At 35.8% G+C, this 21,975-nt stretch overlaps 1 protein-coding gene across 3 annotated transcripts; it reads right to left on the reverse strand.

The window, feature by feature from the left end:
• Nucleotides 1–26: 26 nt before the first annotated feature.
• Nucleotides 27–19,114, reverse strand: LOC110783701 (uncharacterized). Of its 3 annotated transcripts, none has more exons than XM_056843159.1 (12): nucleotides 18,882–19,114; nucleotides 17,492–17,866; nucleotides 16,933–16,998; nucleotides 16,672–16,811; nucleotides 10,465–10,591; nucleotides 7,906–8,054; nucleotides 4,035–4,170; nucleotides 3,414–3,498; nucleotides 2,793–3,053; nucleotides 2,496–2,618; nucleotides 503–572; nucleotides 27–398 (listed from the first exon to the last, which is right to left on the reverse strand). In XM_056843159.1, exons 1-10 carry the CDS (start codon nucleotides 19,065–19,067, stop codon nucleotides 2,578–2,580), a joined length of 1,566 nt encoding a protein of 521 aa, XP_056699137.1. In that variant the 5' UTR covers nucleotides 19,068–19,114; the 3' UTR covers nucleotides 27–398; nucleotides 503–572; nucleotides 2,496–2,577. The 3 variants fall into 3 exon arrangements, with proteins under 3 accessions (XP_056699137.1, XP_021843738.1, XP_021843736.1); XM_021988046.2 differs by having other exon boundaries at nucleotides 2,496–2,648; nucleotides 2,782–3,005; nucleotides 18,882–19,113; XM_021988044.2 differs by having other exon boundaries at nucleotides 2,496–2,648; nucleotides 2,782–3,053; nucleotides 18,882–19,113.
• Between the last annotated feature and the right edge of the window lie 2,861 nt (nucleotides 19,115–21,975).

Below are 21,975 nucleotides of genomic sequence, written 5' to 3' on the forward strand. Positions count from 1 at the left end.
CTAATGTGTATAAACAGCAACTGAGCTCAAGTTTACAGTGCAGAAAGGTGGGAATGCCATTGTTCTTCGTGCGACCGTACATTGCTCTGTTCTCAATTAAACATGGCAACAATATTCCTCTACATGTTTCTCTTTTGTATTAATCTACAGATTCTACACCATACGTTACACATTGAGGCTTAGATAGACTTCTATTGCTGTACAACAAAACTGTTATAAAATTTTTCAAAAATTCCAAGTATACATGCTCCTAGCAGAAATTTCAGACTCAAGGCCGCTTTTCTCCTGGCCAAAATTATCTTGAGGTTTACTATTTCGAAGTGGAAGATCCATGAGTTCCTCGATGATGCAACTTGTAAACAGCCACAAAATCCCAGTAAAAGCAATACAGGCAGATTCTGCAGACAAGTAAGATTTGTATTTCAAATATCATTTCAACCAAAGACAGCTGTGTGAAGGACCATGAAGTTCATTACATAAGACAAGGACAGCAAAAACTCACTGAAAGCCTTTTGGTGTACAAAATTTCCAGTTCTGTGGTAAAAGTATACACTGAACCTGCATTGTTAATCCTGAAACATGCAGTGAGGTCAGTATTAGTTTCATGATTGCATATCTTTGGGATGCCTGGATTTTATATTCTGCCATGCGCGACAGACAAAGTAGATGCTCTTTCAAGGGAATATTTCACCATTGTTGTCATTTACCATGTAGCCCAACTTGGTCACATCACAAGGGCTTTAACTAGTAGCCAATGTACCGGTACGTGCATACATTCACAAAAAATGACAAACCACTAGGCCTTTGATGTGTTCCCACCAATTGAATCATGAATGGAAAAAAACAGAGCAAACATGCTGGACATACATTGTGGACTGCTAAGGTGGCAAGTTTGTAATTGGCACACCAAACAACAACAATCCAACAACTATATTAAGTTGAAATTTGGGAACAGTTATGATATGCAATTGAATAATTGATTGCAGTGAATCAAAATCTTACGGTGGGCATACAAAATTACACTGCAATTGATTGCAGGTTTGTGGTGAATCAAAATCTTACAGTGGGCATAACAAATTACACTGCATTAAGTAGGTACAGTGCAGTGGGAACTGGGAACTTATCATATAAAGGATGGTTAAACACAAAATTTAACAAAATAAAAGAAAAAAAGTAATATCTGGATTGAATGACTAACATGCACTGACACCATATTTGGGAGGAAATAGAAGTATGCATCTTGAACTCGGGTGGCATCTGAGGGATAAACATCTCAGTAAGGGTCAAAACGAGCTTTGGTTACAGTTACAGAACATCATACAGGCAAAATTGCATGGCATGGGATAAAACAAGTCATGAACATTTTAAATAAAGACCAGTCGCACTCTGAGCAGGACATTATTATAATTTTAGACCAGGACCTAGGGCTCAGTCATTTAGTTGGTTTTCCAACAACCTGAGCATGGCAATAAAATGCAAATGCTACAGCTACTTCCTTTGGTGTCAGGTAACCATGAAACTATTAGCAGTTCTGCTGTGAATTGAGTGTCTGAAGTGACTAATCGTCAATCGACTCTGGATACTTCCCATAATGATGAAGGCATCTGATCCTCTATGTGTAAAGTTGCCAAATCTTCCTTTTTGTTAACGTGAAGACTCTTTGAGTTAGATACTTAAACGGGATGTCAATAAAGCAGTAGTCAAACAAAAAGTGATGCAAGTGCTACAGCTACTTCCTTTGGGGTCAGGAAACCATGAAACAATTAGAAGTTCTGCTGTGAATTGAGTGTCTGATGTTATTAATCGTCGATTGACTCTGGTTACTTCCCAGAATGATGAAGGCACCTGGTCCTCTGTGTGGAAACTTGCCAAATCACCCCTTTCGTTGGAGTGAAGACTCCTTGAGTCAGATGGAAAGCCTTCTGGGTTACTCTATTCGTGGAGGAATGCTCTGCAAGGCATCTTTGCATTTCTTTTGCAAGAATGCTCACAGAAGTGGACATTGCAAAGCCCTTAAGGAAATAACAAATGAAGATGCCAAAGGCAGAATGCTAATTAGACTCCTCCATTTGTAATCTTTTGCATTATTTTTGTTTTTAAAGGTTGTTAATATTCTGTTGTTTCCTGCCGAAACAAGTTGTAATGATTCTTGGTTTCGGACTGTTCTTACTTCTTTCTGTGAACTTGCAGGTCTTGGGCCTCTTTTGGGAACCATATGAAGCATCTCCCTTGGGAGGCCACTTGCCTGGGAACTAATAAGTTGGAAACTTGGCGTCCCGAACGAAATTAAGGAAAGGAAAGCTAGAAGTGGAAGAAACATACAGAGAGCCTTAAAAGATGGTCATCAATTAAGTATTACTGAAAGGAGAGAGAGGAGAGGGGGGGGGGGGGGGGGGGGGTTCAATCAACAGTTAACCTCACATGAAGAGGAAAAATAAACTTTTCCAGAGAAGAGACTGGAAAATCAACAACAGCAAAAATAAAATGGTACTTACCTAGCTTGCGTGTTTGAGACAGCAGTCAAGTAATTTCTGAACATCTCTATCATCAGGATAACTTTTCCTTACACTGTCCTCATCAGTGCACACTACAGATACCTCGTCCTTCACCAGATTCCACTGATTCAGAATTTTAACAATGCATTTAATCTTCTCCATTAAGGAAAATAAGACAACAGCAATGCACTCATGCAACAGTTTGGTTTAGGGCATTTTCTTTTATGATGGAACCAGTAAAGAACACTTATTATGCTATGAAATTCAGATATAAAATATAGGATACAGCTGCAGTACTTGAGTCAAACTTGGCTTCTGATGTGGTAAGGTTATCACGTTTAGGAGATTTTTCCCAATCGCTCTCAAGGAGGGCATCTTCTAACATATCTGATCTGTCTACAAGCATCAACACAAATTGGCTGAACCTTGAAGAGCTCATCTCTGCTTCTTGGGCACGAACCAGAAGTCTGGCCAAAATACTCCATAATGCATTTCTTGCCTCAAATTCTTCTGAGGTAAAAGGAAATAAATCAAGGAGAGACTGCAATAAAAGGAAATCTGCATGTACATATCACCAAATATGTTACATGGGCCTTAACCAATGGTCAAATACTCAAGTCGTCTGAGGAAATTACGTTTTTAAGGAAAAACCACCCATTTAAATGTCTCTTATGTGATTTTTCTTGAATGGACGCAAACCCAAGAGTAGAATAGGACATTTTGAATTATGAGTTTGGTCCTCCTCTGAAGTTTGGCCCTAACCAACTGAGTACAATCCCTGATTTGATAATTACATTCCTTTTTAACTTTTAGAGAGCCAGGGGTAGATAGGGATGGAAAGAGCCTGATGGGGTAAACAATACCAAATAATAAACACGGACAACTAAAACAAAAATACAATAGGAATGAAACGTTCACCTTCTGACAATTTGAAAGCCATATCAGGAGAATCAGCCAGAATGTTTGCTAGCAAAACTGATGCAGTTACACAGGAACTGGAGATCTGCAATTAGATGTCAATTGTTATTTGTTAACAAATGAAGCCTGTGCTTGACAGTCAGACGGAAAAGCATGCAGTAGCCTTAACCTTAACACAGTTGTTAATAAAGTTACTACTTGGTCAATACTAAGTAAAGGTACTTACGGAACTCGTTAATGGTTACTCTGAATAAATAATACGTTATACGACGTCTGTGAATTGAGCAGAATTTTTTTAAGCGTCAAACTGTCTTTTTGAGCTAGTATCTTAGGCAAACAACAATGAAACCAAAACAATATTCCTAAAAGGAAGGGTCGGCTGTATGAACCTAGAATCTATCTCCTGTGGTCACAAAGGTCCTCTACTTCCATTTGCTTCTGTCAAGTGCTACATCCATCTAAAAAGATAGATGGGCTATAACAAAAGAAGATATGATACTGAACTTTATGAAGAACAAACTAAATTGAACACTAGGGAGAATGGAACTCTCTTGAGATCCAAAATGTCTTAGCATGCGGCCTATTGAATTTCTTTACAGATTGTTTTTAGTGATGAACTACCTCGATCTTTTCAGGGATTTTGATCAGCTCAATAGCCATCTGAACAACTTCCTTCTTTGAACTTATCCGTTCTGAATAATCATCAGTGACAGAAAGGGCTTCAACTGCACGAAGAATAGAATCAAGTGCAGGATACCTATGACATAACAGATATAAAACCGCAATTCAATTCAATTCTTTGATCTGATTCAGCGCATAAGAGAAGTATAAATACATAACTGATTAGTTGTCAAATACTGAAAACTAACATAACAAAATCAGTACAAGAACCTTGAACTTTTGGAGTAAATAAAGAGGAAAATGTCTTCAAACAGTGTAGGTGTTCCAACAAGTATGTCACATTGTCACTCCCAAAGACATTTCTGTAAATGAAAGTTAAGCTAATTGTCATAAGTCATAACACATACGACGTATTATTTTTTCTACTTTACTTGTTAGTTTTGATGGTGAGGATTGACTTTATGGTCATCCATTATCAGAATAAGAGCCGGTAAAAGGCCAGCCTGAGATACAGCAACAAAGAACATTTAAGTATCTTAGTAATTTTGTATTGTTGATTACTGTTTAAATCATCTATCAAACTTTTCACATGGAAACCTATATAAATTCTCAATATTAGCCATATTCTTCTCATTAATTCAAGATATTATGCAATGTTACAATTGTTATTCTCCAATGAATCTACTAATCTTACGCATTTAATATTCTAAACTTGAACCCCTAATATTGGTAAATCCGCATATATCACTAAAAAAATCTTATATTCACAAATATATTTCTAGCACCCCCTCAAGTCGGAGCGTGTAGATCTCAAACGACCTGCTTGGACAATTAAAAAAAAAAAAAAAATCAAATTGCATAATATTTTTGCAATATTCTATTTTATTGTTCTTAATAGTTAATACTAGACTCCTCGATGTATTTCACAATAAAATGTATTACATTGAACGACCAGCTTGGACAATAAAAAATAAAAAATAAATTGCATAATATTTTTGCAATGTTCTATTGTAGTATAATATTTCCTCCATTCTTATTTACACGACACAATTGGTTTTTCGACACTATTCACACAAGCTCTTTCGACTTCCTTTTGTGATTTATACTTAAGAAAAAAACATAGTCATGTGAGGTCTTATTAGATTTGTCTCAATAAATATTTTTTAAATATAAACTTTTTATAATTTTTTCTTATCAATAATTAAAGATATTTATGTTTGAAATTGTGCATTGGCAAAAGTGCCTAAATAATTGTGTCATTTAAAAAAGAACAGAGGAAGTACATTTTAAATATTGTGAAATACTACCAGCAGTTTAGTATAAAGAAAAATAAAATAAAATAAAATAGTAATATTACAAAAATAATATGCAATTTGATTTTTTATTCTTTATTGTCCAGCTAGGCGTTCGAGATCTACACGCTCCGACTTGAAGGGAGGGTGTTAGAGATATATTTGTGAATATAGGATTTATTTAGTGATATGTGCGGAATTACCAATATTAGGAGTCTAAGTTTAAAATATTAAATGTGTAAGATTAGGAAATTCAATGGAGAACAACTGTAACATTGCATAATATCTCGATATTATAAATGAGAAGAGTGTGGCTAATATTGAGAATTTATATTGGGTTCCAATGTGAAAACTTTGAGATGTTATTTATCATGGTATTAGAGCCAACGGTCTTGGCCCATTGTTTGTCCCAAAAAGGGAAGTCCCACCGACATTGAAGAATTTGCAATATGGAGAAGAGTAGAAGATTTTGTTTGGCACAAGTAGCCCAAGAGAAGTGAATTCCACTAGTAAAGGTGGTTCACATGTGAGGGGGAGTGTTAAGTGTATAATCCACATGTGAGTACTGGATTAGTTATCCCACATTAAAGAGTTAGAGAGAGATTGACTAACATATAAGATTAGTGGGCTACTCCACCCATCACCAATTGGTTTTAGGATGGAACCCTACTTAGCTTATACTCCCTCCGTTCCCTTTTGTTCTTCCTGTTCGAATCGGGGAGGGGATTAAGAAAATTGGAATCTTGGTATGATTGGGTGTAAGAGAAAGTAATAAAGAAATGAAGTAAAGATAAGATATTTTTATTAAAGTAATAAAAAATAAAAAAAGGGAGGTGGGTGGGTGAATGGGGAAATGTAAATGAATTAAATAAGGGATGGCGGAGAAATTTAGGGTAGAATATGTAGAGGTTCTTAGGTATTTTTGGTAATTAGAAAGATAAATAAGGGTATTTGGGTAAAAAATCATGTCCAAAAATAGTATAGATTCCAAACAGAAAGAACAAAAAGGAACGTCATTTCGGGAAACAGAAAGAACAAAAGGGAACGGAGGGAGCAAGTGGTTAGACCCTCCTCTCGTTTGGGCTCGTGTAAGGCCCGATGAGTTTATCATTTACTTCTCTTTTTTTGTATGTGTATATGGGGGTGGGTGGGTGGTTGGGGGGAGTATGCATGAGTTCATGCCAGAGAACCAAGCCTACTCTCACTATGTATGGATAGACGTAGGAGCTGGGACTGGGAGTGATAGACGACAAATACAATATTAAATAAATTAAGTACATTTTTCTTCTTTTTACAAGCTATAAAAACTCTATAATTTTTCAAGCTAATTTGATCTTGACCAATTCTTTCAGTTACATCAAGCCTGCCCGTCCAGTTATTCAGTTATTGTATCAGCATTTGGAGGTTGTTGGCTAACTCCCTTTATTAGCTCTTTGATTTTCAACATCTACTAAGACTAAGTAGCTGACGAATCTTCCAGCAGCTAGTTAGTCGGCATGTGTTTTAGCTAATCTCACCAAAACTTTGCATTAAAAACTCAGTTACCTCAACTGCGAAATCCAGTACTTATAGGTTAGTGAGTAACAAGCTTTCTGAGCAGATTGCTGTCTACTTCACGAGTGACAGTTAAATAGTCTCCACTCTCCATTTAAATTGAGAGAGAATTATCGAAACAGACATATGAGGACTCTTGCAACAACAGGACCAAGAGGCCAAATTGACCTTTGTTAACCGCTAATTCAAATACTAAAGTGCGAAGAAGTATCCATGGCAGGCAAAAGTGATGCACAATATTAGACAAAGACAGTTTAATCTCAGGGATCTTTTTTAGAAATTGGAAGGTATCAGAAGCATCCAGTTTGTGACCAGACAGACTGGTTTAACTGCTAAGTTTGTAAACTTGTATTGGATAATACCAAAGCATTCAAATCTTGAAATATCGAAATGTCTCCATCCCATTGTTACTCATCTACTACCTAGAAAAGCTACCCAAAACATTCACACCTGGAAATTTTTAACTCATTGTGCCACGGTTGAAGGTTTCAATTCAATTGCTACCTGTATCTTCTACTTAAACAAGCATCCCAAATACAATAATTCGACATAAATAAGTGATTGTATGAAGTACATTATTCATGTTGAGATATTAATGATTTTCACATGATTTTTTCTGAAAGCTCATCTGGGTGATGAACCCAGCAATTAGCATAGCACTACAACGGGGAAGAAAGCTTATTGCATGTTAAGAAGATACATATCATACAACCCCCATAACAGGAACAAAATATTCTATAGAGTAAGCTAAATTACGAGTACAAGGACCAAGAAGACAATACAGTCTTGAGCAGCTAATCTACACAGAAGTACGGAACTATGGAAGCAAAATCAAAATAACTTAGTGTATATCAGTTTGCATTAGAAACGAAAGGGCACTGCACATTAAAGATAAAGGCGAAAAGGAACAACACGGCACATCAACATAAAGCATAAAATGCTACAAGAGCTCAGAGAGTTAAATCTTCCAACATTAATGTACCTCATTCTTATACAGAGGATTGAACCGACTCAGGAAGTCTTACCTCTCAGATGTTCTGTCACTTGTTAATTTGCCCAACTCCACAGCCAGGAGACTGACCAAAAGGTCTGGCAGCCCCAAGTTCATAAATGTTGGAAGAAGAATAGGCACCACATGTTGGTTTTCCATAATAGCTAAAAATAATCCAATGCTCTGTTCAAGGCAGTGGCAAAGAGAAAACGATTAAACCAAACATATTACTCCTCGAGCCTTTAAGCGTGTATTACTAATATGAAAACAGTCTCAAGACACCTGTAACAATAACAATACAGTTTCACTTATCAAGAGAGTATTAACTGTCACAATAGACGCGTTAATGCTGGGTAAACTCAAGAGAGTTGCATTTATGTGAAAGTCAAACACGGATGGAATCCAGTCCCACTGGTTCAGATATTCACTCCAGAAACTTCCAACAGAATGGAATGAAAGGAAATTCATTTAGCCCAGACGAAAGCTGTAATCTCTTGGAAAAAAATATTCCTTTTACTTCAGATCATAAATATAATGCGTTCCCTGTTTATAGTGACCAAAATGTTAAAAGAAAAAGTGACAAAAGAAACTTCCTTCCATAAGAAAGTTAACACATAATGACAAATTGACAAGTGCTGTTGGAGTATACTTTCATGCTGTATATACGCATATATCAGACAGGAAAGTCCTTCGTTTTGGTTTTTTCCGGAAAAGAAAACAGTTCTACACCAATAGGAGTATTTATGTGCTATATATATACTAAAAAACATCCCCTATATAGGGGTGTAAATGAGCCGAGTCGAGCCGAGACCGAGCCTTTACAGGCTCGGCTCAAGCTCAAAGCTCGTGAGCTCAGGCTCGGCTCGAGCTCGTCGAGCCTGGAAAATTGGGCTCGAGCTTGAAACATTAAAACCGAGCTCGGTTCGGCTCGAAGCTCGATAGGCTCGGTTGAGGCTTGATTGGCTCGTTCGAGATTGACCATCAAATGTTTAACTAAGAAACATGTTTATCATATTTTCCATATTTTATATGTTTAAAATAAATACTTCGTATCTATTAAAAAATTAATTTATGTAAAAAATTATTTATAAAAAAACATGTATTAAAAAGAACTCGAGATTGTTCATGAGCTTTCGAACCGAGCCATTGATAGCTGGGACTCGGCTCGTTAAGATCTCCAGCCGACCTGAGCTCGAGGCGAGTTTTGTCGAGCCGAGCATCGAGTATTCCGCGAGTAGGCTAGGCTTGTTAACCCCCTACTCCTATATAACACCAAGTATACCATCAATACTTCAATAGCAGTATAGGACATAAAAATTTATGCATAGGAGCTAGGAATTTGGAACTCTTGGAACGGATGGGAAGAGAAGGCAATAAGATGGAAAATAGGCAGTCACAACTTTACAACATTGTCTTGTTCAGAATGAACACTGTTCACAATTTGCAAAGAGTTTTTCGCCCGCTCCTAATTTTGACAGAAACATAGGTAGGTTATTTAGTTTCCTCTTCTGTCTTCTTATATTCGTTCTATTCAAATTTAAAGGCTTGATATTACACTTTTCCCATCAGCCAGTTGATCTTTTCCATGCCTCCCTCTCTTAGTATCCTGTCTATAAATGGATAGGTGTTACTCTCCCCTACTAAAGTTACTTTTAACTACCATATTAAGTTCCTCAAGCCTTTAGAAAACTCTTATCTCACTGATTTCATCAATTCCAGCAAAGTCTATTACAGCAAGCTGGCACAAAAAAAATTACTCTCTCTTCATTCATGATTCTTCAACCCAGAAAAGCAACCAATCAGTCCCTGCTCTCCTCCCAAACAACTGTCTACCCCAAAAAATGAAGGAATAATATATACTGTAACAAAAAGACAATCCAAGAGCACAGCTTATTTTATAGGCAAACAAAAATGACAATAACAGAAATCCAATTGAGAGCTACAAACCACAATCCTTAATAATACATTAAGACTGTACGTCCATAGACATAAAGAAGTATAAGCCACATCACTTCAAACAGCATCCCAAGTTCTTTTTTTTTTCAGTAACAACTTCCCAGCATTAAAATGATCCTGTTTTTATAACTTCCTGGTTTCTATCAACTTGGGGAGTATTTTTTAATGAACTAGGAAAAGAATTGCTCGGATCTTAAAAGCTCGTTATGAGGTTAATGGAGAAAGATTCATGCCAAGCACAGCTCATAGGCTTACACCCATTTAAGGCAAACTTAGGGAAAGTCCACCTCAACTTCAACACGGTGTCCAAGAGAACAAAGGAAGCGTACTTGGTCCAATAAAGTTCACGGTTTCACACTTCACAACCAGCACACCTACTCTTTTCAAAATCCCTGTACTTGGGTCCAATATAATTATGCCTGATCTCATTTTACTCAAAATTCATACGAAAATGCCCATGTCTTGTTACCACTTTTCATTGTACAACTTTATCAATTTCTGTCTATCCATTTCTGATGTATAACAGATGTACACATGTCCGATTTGACATCACCAATAGATTTCTTATTTATTAAGAGTCTGAGACGAACACAAAATTGGGAAAAGAATGAAAGAAGAAGAAGAAGAAACAGTTCACCTTCTCAATGAGAACCGGATTTAAGGTATTCCCCGCAACCCAAAGAACACGGCTCAAAATGTGGTCCAACTGTAGTGCTCTTGCCCACACAACAGACTGGGAACCTTGAAGACCCAATGTAAGCAACCTACACAAATACGGAGTAGAAAATAAATAGTGAAAAATAAATCCAATAAGCTTGCTTATTCACGGCATAATTTAAGCTGCTCATACAATACAATACCAGAATTCAGAGCACACTAAAGCTTAACCAATGAAAGAAACCTTATGAATTGCAAAATGATACCATGCCTAGAAAAAACTGATTTCCCAATATCATGCTAAAACTGCCACAACGTCACGTGAATAATTGACATATGCCTAGCATTGTTCAACCTTCTTCAGTGAATTCATGCTGATTCAAATAAGGGTTATTTTTGGTGCACTTTCACATTACCAATCAAGTTAAAGGAAAACGAGAAATTGAATTCCAAAACAACATTGGTTCCCAGAATATCACTTCTCAACTTACAACCTCTCTCCAGAATTACTAATAAGGGTTTGAAAATCACCAAGATTAAGAAAATAGTAGAGCGTGTAAGAAATGCACTGCCATGCCATGCCATGCCATATTGCATGTAACAACCCCGTAACATCATGTGCGGCAATAGAAATTATTTGCAGTTGCAATTTGTTAATGTTGAAACGGCATATTGCAGGTGAAACATTGCACACTGTGACTTTCACGGTACGAATAGACAAGTTAGGAAATTTGTTTTATACGTCATCTTGAAATTAAATTACTTTCAAAATTCTTTTAAATTCTGACTGAAAGACATGAAAGCATGTTTCTCCCAAGTCCCGAGACTCCCAACACCTTACTCATTATTTTGTAAAGAAATAAATGGTTCATGACAATTTATTAGTATAAATATACATAAAACAGCATGGCTTAATAATAGATTATAGCAGCCTAACGGATATCACAATTTTAAATGTGACTTGTGAGCCACATGTTGCAGCACAAAATTCCGCAAACTACAAGAAGAAATATTATTATAGAATGGAATTATTGTGACAGACGACCAATATCCACTAATTCTGTACCTGCTGCAAGGTCAGTATCACCAGCCAGGCAGAGTTCAAAATTTTCACCTTCAGCTCACCAAAAAGCCTCAAATTTTGGAGCATAACTGAGAAAATTTTCAGTCTCCCTAAGTCCCAAAAAGGAAGAGAATCATGACCCATCAAACCCTCCACCACTCCACCATCAACGTTGTCTCCAGACTCCCCACCATTTTTTACTTTAGACATCCACCACAACATAGGAAAAATAGATGACAATAGACAACTTTCTAGAAGCTCCACAGCAAGAATAGAAGAACCACACGCTGAAAATTAACCTTGAATTCATGCCTCCATCATGTCAATAAGCCCTTCCTCTTAGAAAACTTATGAAGGAAGCCTCACCCTAAAAATACACGGGTACGCATCCTCTATCTCTTCAACCATCCCATAACAATCAAAGATTCAGAGCAGCAACTGAATATGGTCTACAAAAAAGAAGAGATTACTTCGTATATATGATTGCACCTCCTAATCCATCTCAGCAAGAACTTAAGTTATCTAATAAAGTTTGTGCTCATGAATTAAACATTAACTTTAGAATATCAGTCTTCTCGGACAATCGGACAAGGGTAGAAAGTTTTGAATTTAGTAATCCAAGAAGGGAAAGAACTACATAAAGGCCTTTGGAATTTTATATGAGATTTTCCCTAGTGAGAGGTAACCTCCAACAGCTAGGAAAAATAGCCATAATATCCTATCGTAAATTTATTCATATCATCTAAAGGAGCTTACAAACGTGCATAATGGTAATTATTGTTACGAGCTGTTATTAGCATCAATTAGGAAGGTCTCATGGAACACCACTTTTCCTGGTTCTCAAGTTAACAGAATTACCACTTTCAATTTCTATCTCTAAATTTCAGTTCCCTCATAAATGACATAACCACAGGGAACCTGTGCATCACACTCTCTCCATCACTAACTAATCGTCTTGTAAATTTCAAGATGGGAAGCCGTTGTCAGAGGAAACAGAATAATAGATTAGGTTTATATGGGAATAGATAAGAACGCGTGGACATAAGAAATTATCAGAACCCGGTCCAAACAAAATCGGACAAGGTCAAGATAGTACTTGGTAGTTGGTACTCCTCCAACATATTAGTAAAGAGAAAGCGATGAACTCTAGATGAAACATTCCCGTCATCAGCCACGGACCTTCTAAACTGTACAGCCAGAGGGCCCCAGCCTCTGAAATTATATTTTCGAGCAGTGTATCAAAGTTGTGCACAGACTGCACACTATCAGTAATATTGGTTGGATTTACTCACATATGCATCAAAAAATGTATTTCTTTTCTCCTCCAAAACTCTTGCTAACTAAAAAAAATTGATTACCAATTACACAACCTTATAGATAATTTTAAACGAGAATTATGAGATTCTTTACATAAAGAATACTTTTTAATATACAGACAGCAGAAAGTACAAGAACAGAGGACAAGTTGTCCTCTTAACAGCCAAAGAAAACAAATTACACTTCAGCGTTTTGTTGCATTTCCCCCACCGAGTAGCTACTTAAAGCCCCCACTGCCTTAGCCCACAAAGAAGATAAATAAGCTATTATATATATCCCACACCAAACACTAGAAGCGCATTATGTTCTAACCACAGACACCACAAAATAGCGTTTAAAGTATTACACCTAGGGGTGCAAATGAGCCGATACATTCGTGAACAAGCTCGGTCAAAGCTCGTTTAATAAGTTAATAAACAAGCTTGAACAAAAAATTTAAGCTCGCTAAGTAAACGAGTCAAGCTCGAACAATTTCATGTTCAACTCGTTAATATCCATGAACTAACTCGTTTAAGTTCTTTTGTAAGTGTAATTATGTTAAAGTATAACTCGTTAAAACTAGTTCAAGCCCGAAAAAATATGACATTTTATAACCACTTTAGTTTCTTTCTACATCTTTTAATTGAAATCAAAATTTTCGTTACGTATAAAAATTTGGCCATAACAAATTTATTGTACTTTTAACATTTATTGTAGAAAGATATGAAAAAATTAATAAAATTAAATGGATGCATATATATTTTTTTTGTTTTAAAGGTAACTTAAGGCTCCTTTGTTTTTTTTAAGCTCGAGCTCAAACTCGAAATGAAAACAAGCGTGTTCGTGAACAAAGCTCGAACAAACAAAATTCTTAACGAGCAAAGCTCGAACAAGAATTTTTAAAAGGTCGTCCAAGCTCGAGTTAGCTCAAACACTAATAATCCTTATCAAGCTCAACTCTAACAGACTACAACTCTGCTCGACTCGACTTGTTTGCAACCCTCAATACACCTCAACATCTTCTTTTCATTTGCACTTCCAAAGCCCAAAAAGTGAACTTGCAGCAGATCCGACACAGTAATAGGGAAATTACAGTACCTACCTACACATCAAATAGCTTCCTCCAAATATATTTGCCATCTAATAATGAAGACAGTGATGTGAGCAAGACTCGCTACTCGCTATTGGCACGACACGAAATACACATATTTGATTAAAAAAACATCTTTGGAGCATATCACTAGCTTGTTTCTACCCAACGCCAAAGTCACGCAAAAGCTCTCACCTTAAGAGGAAATGTAGCCTTCCAAAAGAAACTTTAAGCTGCAATTGCTACTATCCGCCGTTTAATTCATCCTAAACAAACAGAAGTATACCACTATTGATCCCTACCCAAATATTTCATGCAAAAGTGGTAGCAAGATATACAAGAACAAAAAATTCAATGGAGGCCCAGAAGACCAAAATGTTCCCTCGAGCACCTGACCAAGTCATTGAACCTAGTCTCCGAAAGACTTGTAAAGAAGGAGGTATCACTTGACCATCCCTGAAACCTCAGATGAAAATCACACCAAGGAAAGAATTTTGTAGCCAACCATAAACCATATTTGCTCTAATACCCAAAGTCCCAAAACACTTATATATCATGAGATTGCACTGCAAGTCTACAAAACTCCTTTTGCATTGCACGCCTACATATATCATGGTTTCCACAGGAGTTAAGACCCCCAAAGTCCCTTACCAAATTCGTTCGATCCCCAAATTTCAGTCGGATGGACTACAAACACCTTCACCTTTCGTCAAATTCGAACCAACAAATCTACAACACATATTATCTAGGTCAGTGTTTAAAAAAGCGTGCTTAAGCGCTAAAGCGCAAAGCTCTAGGGAAAACCGCTTAAGCAAGTTTGAGAGAAGTGTTTGTGATTCAGCGCGCTTTTTGGCGATTCATTGAAATTCTTTTTTTAATTCTTAATTTACGTTGAAAGCTTTTTTTAAATGTTGTTATGTTTGGACCACATCCTATTAATCCTTAACAATAGAAAGTGGGTCAAGAGTCCAAAAGAAAAGGAAAAGAAGACAACAGTCACAAGCTTCTTGATAAAGAGTATGTTATATGGTTTATTTTTGTTAAAACAAAGAGTAATACTTCCTCCGATTTTTAATACTTGCAACGTTGGTAACTTTCACGCATGCCTATGCAAAACTTTGATCATTAATATCTTTAATTCTCTTTAAGCAAACATTATAAAAAGTTAATATTTTGAAAATACAAATTGAGACGAATCTAACAAGATCTTACATGATTATGTTTTATCTTACGTGTAAATCACCAATAATAGTCAAAATATAATATGTGAATAGTGTAAAATACACAAGCGTTGTGAGTATTAAAAATAGGAGGAAGTATATTTTTGGAAGCAAATCTGATGTTTATATATTTTTGTGATTATTTTAGTAAGATATATATGCATAACAGTAAAAGAAAACCTTTAATTCTTAAAAAGTGCGCTTCACTTCGATGAAGATCGCGCCTTGTGCTTGCGCTTTGCGCTATGGCTCCAAGACTCATATCGCTTTAGTGCGCATTGCGATTTTTATTACACTGATCCAGGTCTTGCAATAAATGATGTGACAGTACCCAATAACCATGGCATAGCAAGTCAGTATGCTTCGGTCCAGCCCCTCACATAATCGAGGAAATAGTGGCAACACATTATAAGTAGCATAATAACAGAAGTCACACGGTAATATAATGGGCAGCAACACAATGCAGAAAGACAATTGAATTATGTGGACCGCTTCACCGCTCACATAAGTTTTAGAAATTAAAATAGAACATTACTTTTGCGGTACTCAACCTGATGTTTTTTTTTAATATGATAAAATTGATAATATTATTTTTGTTGTCCACTTCCGATGGAGCCCATTTGGCTGTGGGATGTAATGGACTAATTGACTAAATCAAAATGGCTCTTAAAACCTCTCCGCTTCCTTTCCATGAAGTAGAAAATGGTCGTTCGGTTGTCGTCCCGTTATCGCTTTTGGGTCAATTGGAAACAACCTCTCTGCAATTGCAGGGATAAGGTTGCGTAAGTCCGACCCCCCCTTACCCCGCTTTTTGCAGGAGCCTCTTTGAGGCAATGGGGTAATTATAATGATGATGATAAAATTGATAATCAAGTACAGGTTAAACTAAACAATTATAAAATAGTAATGCAACAAAATAGCCAAAATCATGTTAATTATGAGTCAAATTCGTCAAGTTGGTCTGAAGCTATGCTTCCTCTTTTGAACCAGAGAAGTTGAGAATGAACAAACAAATTGGTACACATAATAATTCAGAATTTTTATTTTAAAAATGCCGCATCAAAAAAAAGAGCAGAATTTACAAGCCCTTGCCACTCTTGTACAACCTAAAGAAAAAGTCATAATATTCAACCCTACAATCACCACTCACCGGTATCACCATCCCCTTTCATACACTCCCCAAAAAGAATATCGAGAAAACACTATCTCAGTTCAGTTACTTTCCTAAAAAGCCTCAAGTTGTATTTTTATTTCCCTGATTCTCAAATTCTGCACAAATTCTTTGGGGTAAATCATTGTGCATTTAACCAACCGGTGAATTTATCAAGCAGATTTGAAAAGCTGAATTCCAAACGACTAGTTTACATATTGAAATTTCATTTTAAACAAAAATAAAGTTCTGTCAAAGCGCACTATACAGTTTGTACGCTGAGAATCACATATGGGACAATATACTCAATATTTGCATTCTCTCGCATGCGAATAGAGCAAATTTGATTCAAAGCTATGTAAGATCACCTGCAGACTTCACATAGGCAAGGAGGGTCATCTGAGAACACTTGATCTACGATTGTCTCCAACAATTTATTAGTGGAGGTTATCTTGTCCATAAGAACTTCATGGCAGGCAAGGTTGCCTATAATTCCAAGGCTAATTTCCTGCAGGATTAATTCCACCTGTTATTAATGTTGTGAACTTGTGATGGACAACTGTGACTACCTCACAAACGCAATCAAAGATGAATTACAATTTACAAAAGCCAACATTAGAAACACTTACTGTAATACGGACGGAGTCAGATGTCAGAAGATTGGCCAAAAGGACTTCAAGCACGAGGTTCTGAACCTGAAGAGAATATATAGTTAGCTTTATCTTCTTTGCAGTTTGCAGACGGACCAAACTTCTAAATGGCATGCGTTTCCACTTTCTGATTATTTACCCGCCGAAACATTTCATGAAGGTCCTAAGGAGAAGTATGTCAAACATGTGGGTTCTATACTCACTTCTGCCAGGAATGTTTTGCTAATTATACATAGCTTATTAGTTTTTTCCCTTGAAATTTTACATTTTTCACACCGAGGCAAGTACTATTCCTCGCCCGTGAAACAATACTTCCACCAGACACCCCTTAAACATCTTCCACTTATCTTTCACTTTATATGAATCAGGAGTCTGCTCTCAACCCCCTAGCCTCCTCTACATCTTAAGATCTACTAACCTTCCTTTCCCATATGGACCGTATATATGGACTATACGGTCCACTTCTGCCAGATTTTAAAAATAAAAATAAAAAATAGCCTGCAGCATGGAAGCATAGGAGGAGATCAAAATCAAGTACCATATATTCTGCATGTTCCTTATTAGCAGCGAGGTCCCACAAAACGCAACCACATTCTTCCCAAACCTCTTCTCTAGCTGTCTTCTTAGGAAGGCCAGTGTCATTGTCATCAGGACCTGCTGATCTTGAAGGTTGCTCAAGACCAACAGGTTGACTTTCCATAGTCTCTAAATCACCATTTAAGTTGTTCAGACCACTATTTCTCTTTGGAGAGGACGCACCATCTACTATTTGATCAGCATCTGATCTTTGAGTGGAGTTGTTCCATACAGACAATCCTAGAAGATCATCACCTTGTCTTTCATCAGCAGGTAAAAGCTTGCGTATCAAAGAAATTATATATCTAGGATCAACCGTCGTCGAGATATCAAAAATCTGGTTGAAATCATGAAAATTTATTAGGGTAACAATAACCTATAGAAGTCAGAAAACACAAGAACAACAAGGAAACCACCAGAAAATAATTGATCTTAAAACTTCCAAACTATGGCTCCGTTTGTTTTGACGAACAACGAGTAAATTGTTTTTGTTAAGGGTGGAAAATAATTTTTCCAAAGGTGGAAAACATTTTCCTTTTGTAGAGAAGTAATGCCACATTTTTCTCTCTACTCCATTTCTTTTTCTCTCCTCCCAACCACTATTTTTCTTTTTTCTCAACTTATCTTGTAAGTAACAAACAAAGGACAACTATTTTAACATTGTGTTTTCACTTCCTTGGAAAATCATTTCCATTGAAACAAACGGAGCCTTCGTAACACAAGTAATTCCAAGGACTAAAGATATGTAGCATGTAAATCAAGGCATGAAACGCGATGCTTTGTTTAGTCATCCTATTGTGACTATTGCTTTTGCATCGCATTCTCATTTAAAACACTGAAAAACCTCTTAGTCTAACATCTCGTTACTAGTTCCCTTAAACAAGGGAAGAGAAGAGACTACACTATACAAAGCATAAACAAATATTCAATTGAGTTTTAACATTCTTCTCTGTAGCTTAGAGTTTTTAGTATTGGCGGGAGCTTTCTCATATAATGTACGGGTATTCTGAATAGCTAGCAACTCATCAATCAGACAGACCTAATTGCAGTAAAGAAAACAACCGAAATTCATATCGATTAACAAACGGCATGAAATATTCCATCTCCGTGTGTCTAACAACTAAATACAGCAAAATTTGTAGTTGAATGTAAGTTCTGCAAAGCTATCAATTTCAAATAATGTCAAGCATAAACGCCATGAAATTACAAAAATAAGCAATTAAACGAATGAAGGACGATGATAATCCGAGGTGCAGAAATTCGATTTTGAAGCTTAACCAAGCAGCAGAAGTCAAATTAGGACTATGTAAAACCCTAATCGAAAATTTTAGGAGAATAATGGTGAAGAAAACCTCATCGGGTGGAGCAGAAGGATGATGAGTAGGGCCATTTTCATCAGCGTGAAGTTGAAATCGTTCTTCTTCTGCATCGTTAACTTCAACTCCATTTTCATGGCAGTGTTCCAGCCACTGAAGAGTGTTTATTACTGGAGATGCTTCCAAGTTCGATTCCGGCGCCATTTCTCTATCTTCTCCCATAACTGGAGTCCGGAGGTGGAATTTTGTTGCCAGCCTTAGGCGGTTAGGCCTGTTCTTTTTATATGAAATAAACTGAATTAAATTGAACTAAATTAAACTCAATTGAACTAAAATAAATGCTAAAACAAATAACAAAATATAATAAATAATAATCCTGGAGTAGTAATCTATTACTATATACTCCCTTCGAATTTAAATGTTATTCCCTGTTTCTTTTTTTTAGTGTCCCAAAATAATTTTTCCATTTCTTTTATTTCCTTTTTAATCTCTTCCTTGTAATTTTAACTTTGTAATTCTATTGGTTTATCAATAAAAACCTTGTAGTCTCATTGGTTGGTTTAAGTTTGGATGGATTAATGAGTTGGCATTTTTATTCCTTAAATTCTATTGGTTCAACTATTTTGTTTTCTTGTGAAAATGGAATAAAAAAGCAACAATTCCCCATAAAACTACATTAATAATAGTTAATCTTATAATATATTTTTTCCCCTTAATAACCGCGTAAAATGACAAATGGGAATAACATTTAGGTTCGGAGGGAGTACTACAAGAGACACCAGGAATGACACGTGTCAATTCCTGGTGCGATTTTTTCCCGCTAAAAAATCACTTTCCCAGAAAAGTGTATATGTTTTATTTTATTTTTATTCTCTACCTTTTTTTATAAACTATTCCTTATTTATGTATGGAAATAAATTTTAATTTATAAATTATGGCAATAATAGATACGACGTAATAATAATTATTCTAAATTGGTAATATTTAAGTCAAATCGCTATATTAATAATGGAAAATATATCACTCAATATTTTGGACAATTGTCATATTAGCATTTTAAATATGCATATCAGATGAATACATTTAAACGAAATAAATTTAAACGAGTATGTTAAAAATGTTATAACTATGCAGTAGTTTGAGAGATATTCAGTTAAATATTTTGTTAAAAAAAATATCAAAATCCGTGCGTGCACGGGATCTAATCTAGTAATAATAATAATAATAATAAATAATAATAATAAGTTGAATTGAATAAAACTAAACTAAACTGAATTGAACTGAATTGGAAAATAAGCTCTGAAATTGAAAATAAGCCAAAAAGAACAGGGCCTTAGTTTTTTTGTAGGTTTTTTTTTTTGACTACTTTTTATTGATATGATTTTTCTAGAAATGGCTAAAATCTACCAGTATTCTCAATTTACGTTGGTCTAAAACTAATTCTTGTGGCATCGTTTGTGTTTCAGCTTCGTTGTTTTAAATTTTAATTTAGGGACGAAATGCTAACACAAATAGCGGTTCTATACCTAAACGGTTAATAGGGGGTTGTGATTTTATATGTAGAACCGATGACGGTAGTAGCGGTTTTCAATTACTAACAAAAGCAATTAAAACAAAGTTTTATAACCTACTTTCTCCATAGTATAAACAAAACATACATTAAGCTCCCTAATGAACAGTTTTTCTCTGTTGTATGAGTAAACACGCATTAAGTTCGAACCTTTAATACGTACAAACGTACAGTAGTTGATAATTATATTTGAACTTATAATGTCATAAGCAAAAATTCATACATACTGACATACTGTAGTAAGCATTTAAGCTATGTTCGATCTCTACATTTTGTTTTAACGGAAAGTTTTAAGATTACATAGCATTCAATTAAAGCCTTATCATATAAAGATAAGAGGGAAGTATCTATGGGACAATCGTCCATCCAAACCAAGACATCTTCAAAGAGGAGAGATGTTTTAGCAAGAGAACGAGCAACAATGTCATAGTTCATCTAGCAAAAGGGAAAATTATTAAGATGAATTTAATAAGAACTTACTAGAAGTATGTCATTATCTTCTTATATAAAATGCCGAACAAACAATCTTCAGTTTTTGCGTAATTTTCCTACCAATTATACCCTTACTATTGACTTTTAATTACTTAAAACTGCCCCTCTTTATTTACGGACACATATCATTTTTCTTTTTCCAATTGATAGAAGACAATATGGTATTGTTGGTTCAAAGCTAGAAACTTACCATGTTTGTGATCCCTTTCTCATTCTGCCACCTCTATTACTCTATACCAACGTCTACAACAACTACTACCACCTTTTCACCGCAAGCACGCTAGCCATCAGGAGCAACCCAACCACAACAGTACTCTTGTGCGCCTGTGCTCCATTCCGAGGGCCACAATTTAATTGTAATGGGTCAACGATTTTATTACCATAATCCAAGGGCCGCTGTAACACCCTAATAATTTCTTGCTTTTATAAAACCATTTTCTAACTTAAAATAAAGGAATTACTAAAGTATTACCGCCACCGTGATAACGGTTAAGGCTATTACCAGAATTACGCAGCGGAATTAAATGTCAACTAACTTTTAAAAACATAACAAATGAAATATTGAGGCCTCCTACAATTTGGAACCATAATGGCCCAAAACCCAAAGTTTAAATAATTCAAACGTTTCAAACATAATTAAAGTAAAGTTAAATAGTTCAAAATACGAAAACATGCAACTCTCTCGATCATCCCAAGCCACACGATTCCGATCTACCAACCTGCTATTTTATTCTACTCCCCATCAATGCAAGTGCAAATGATAGATCATCATAGGGTCATTAAGGCAAAGGTCATGACCAACACACACAAAGCACGTAGTCAGCAAAAGCTGAGTACTTACAAGCATAGGGTGAATGAAACTAAAACATGCATCACTCACTAAGTGTTAATCAACATGCGAAAGCCATATAATAATAATTAATAATCAATCATGAATACAAGACTCGACTCTTGACTCACAATTTAATTAGAATAAGCTTCGAACGGGCCAAAAGAATATTCCATAAAGGAAAGGTGATGGGAGCCAACCATACACCAAATATAATAATAATAAAATCGGGCCATACA

The sequence above is a fragment of the Spinacia oleracea genome, chromosome 4 (genome assembly GCF_020520425.1).
Source record: "Spinacia oleracea cultivar Varoflay chromosome 4, BTI_SOV_V1, whole genome shotgun sequence".
NCBI lineage: Eukaryota > Viridiplantae > Streptophyta > Magnoliopsida > Caryophyllales > Amaranthaceae > Spinacia > Spinacia oleracea.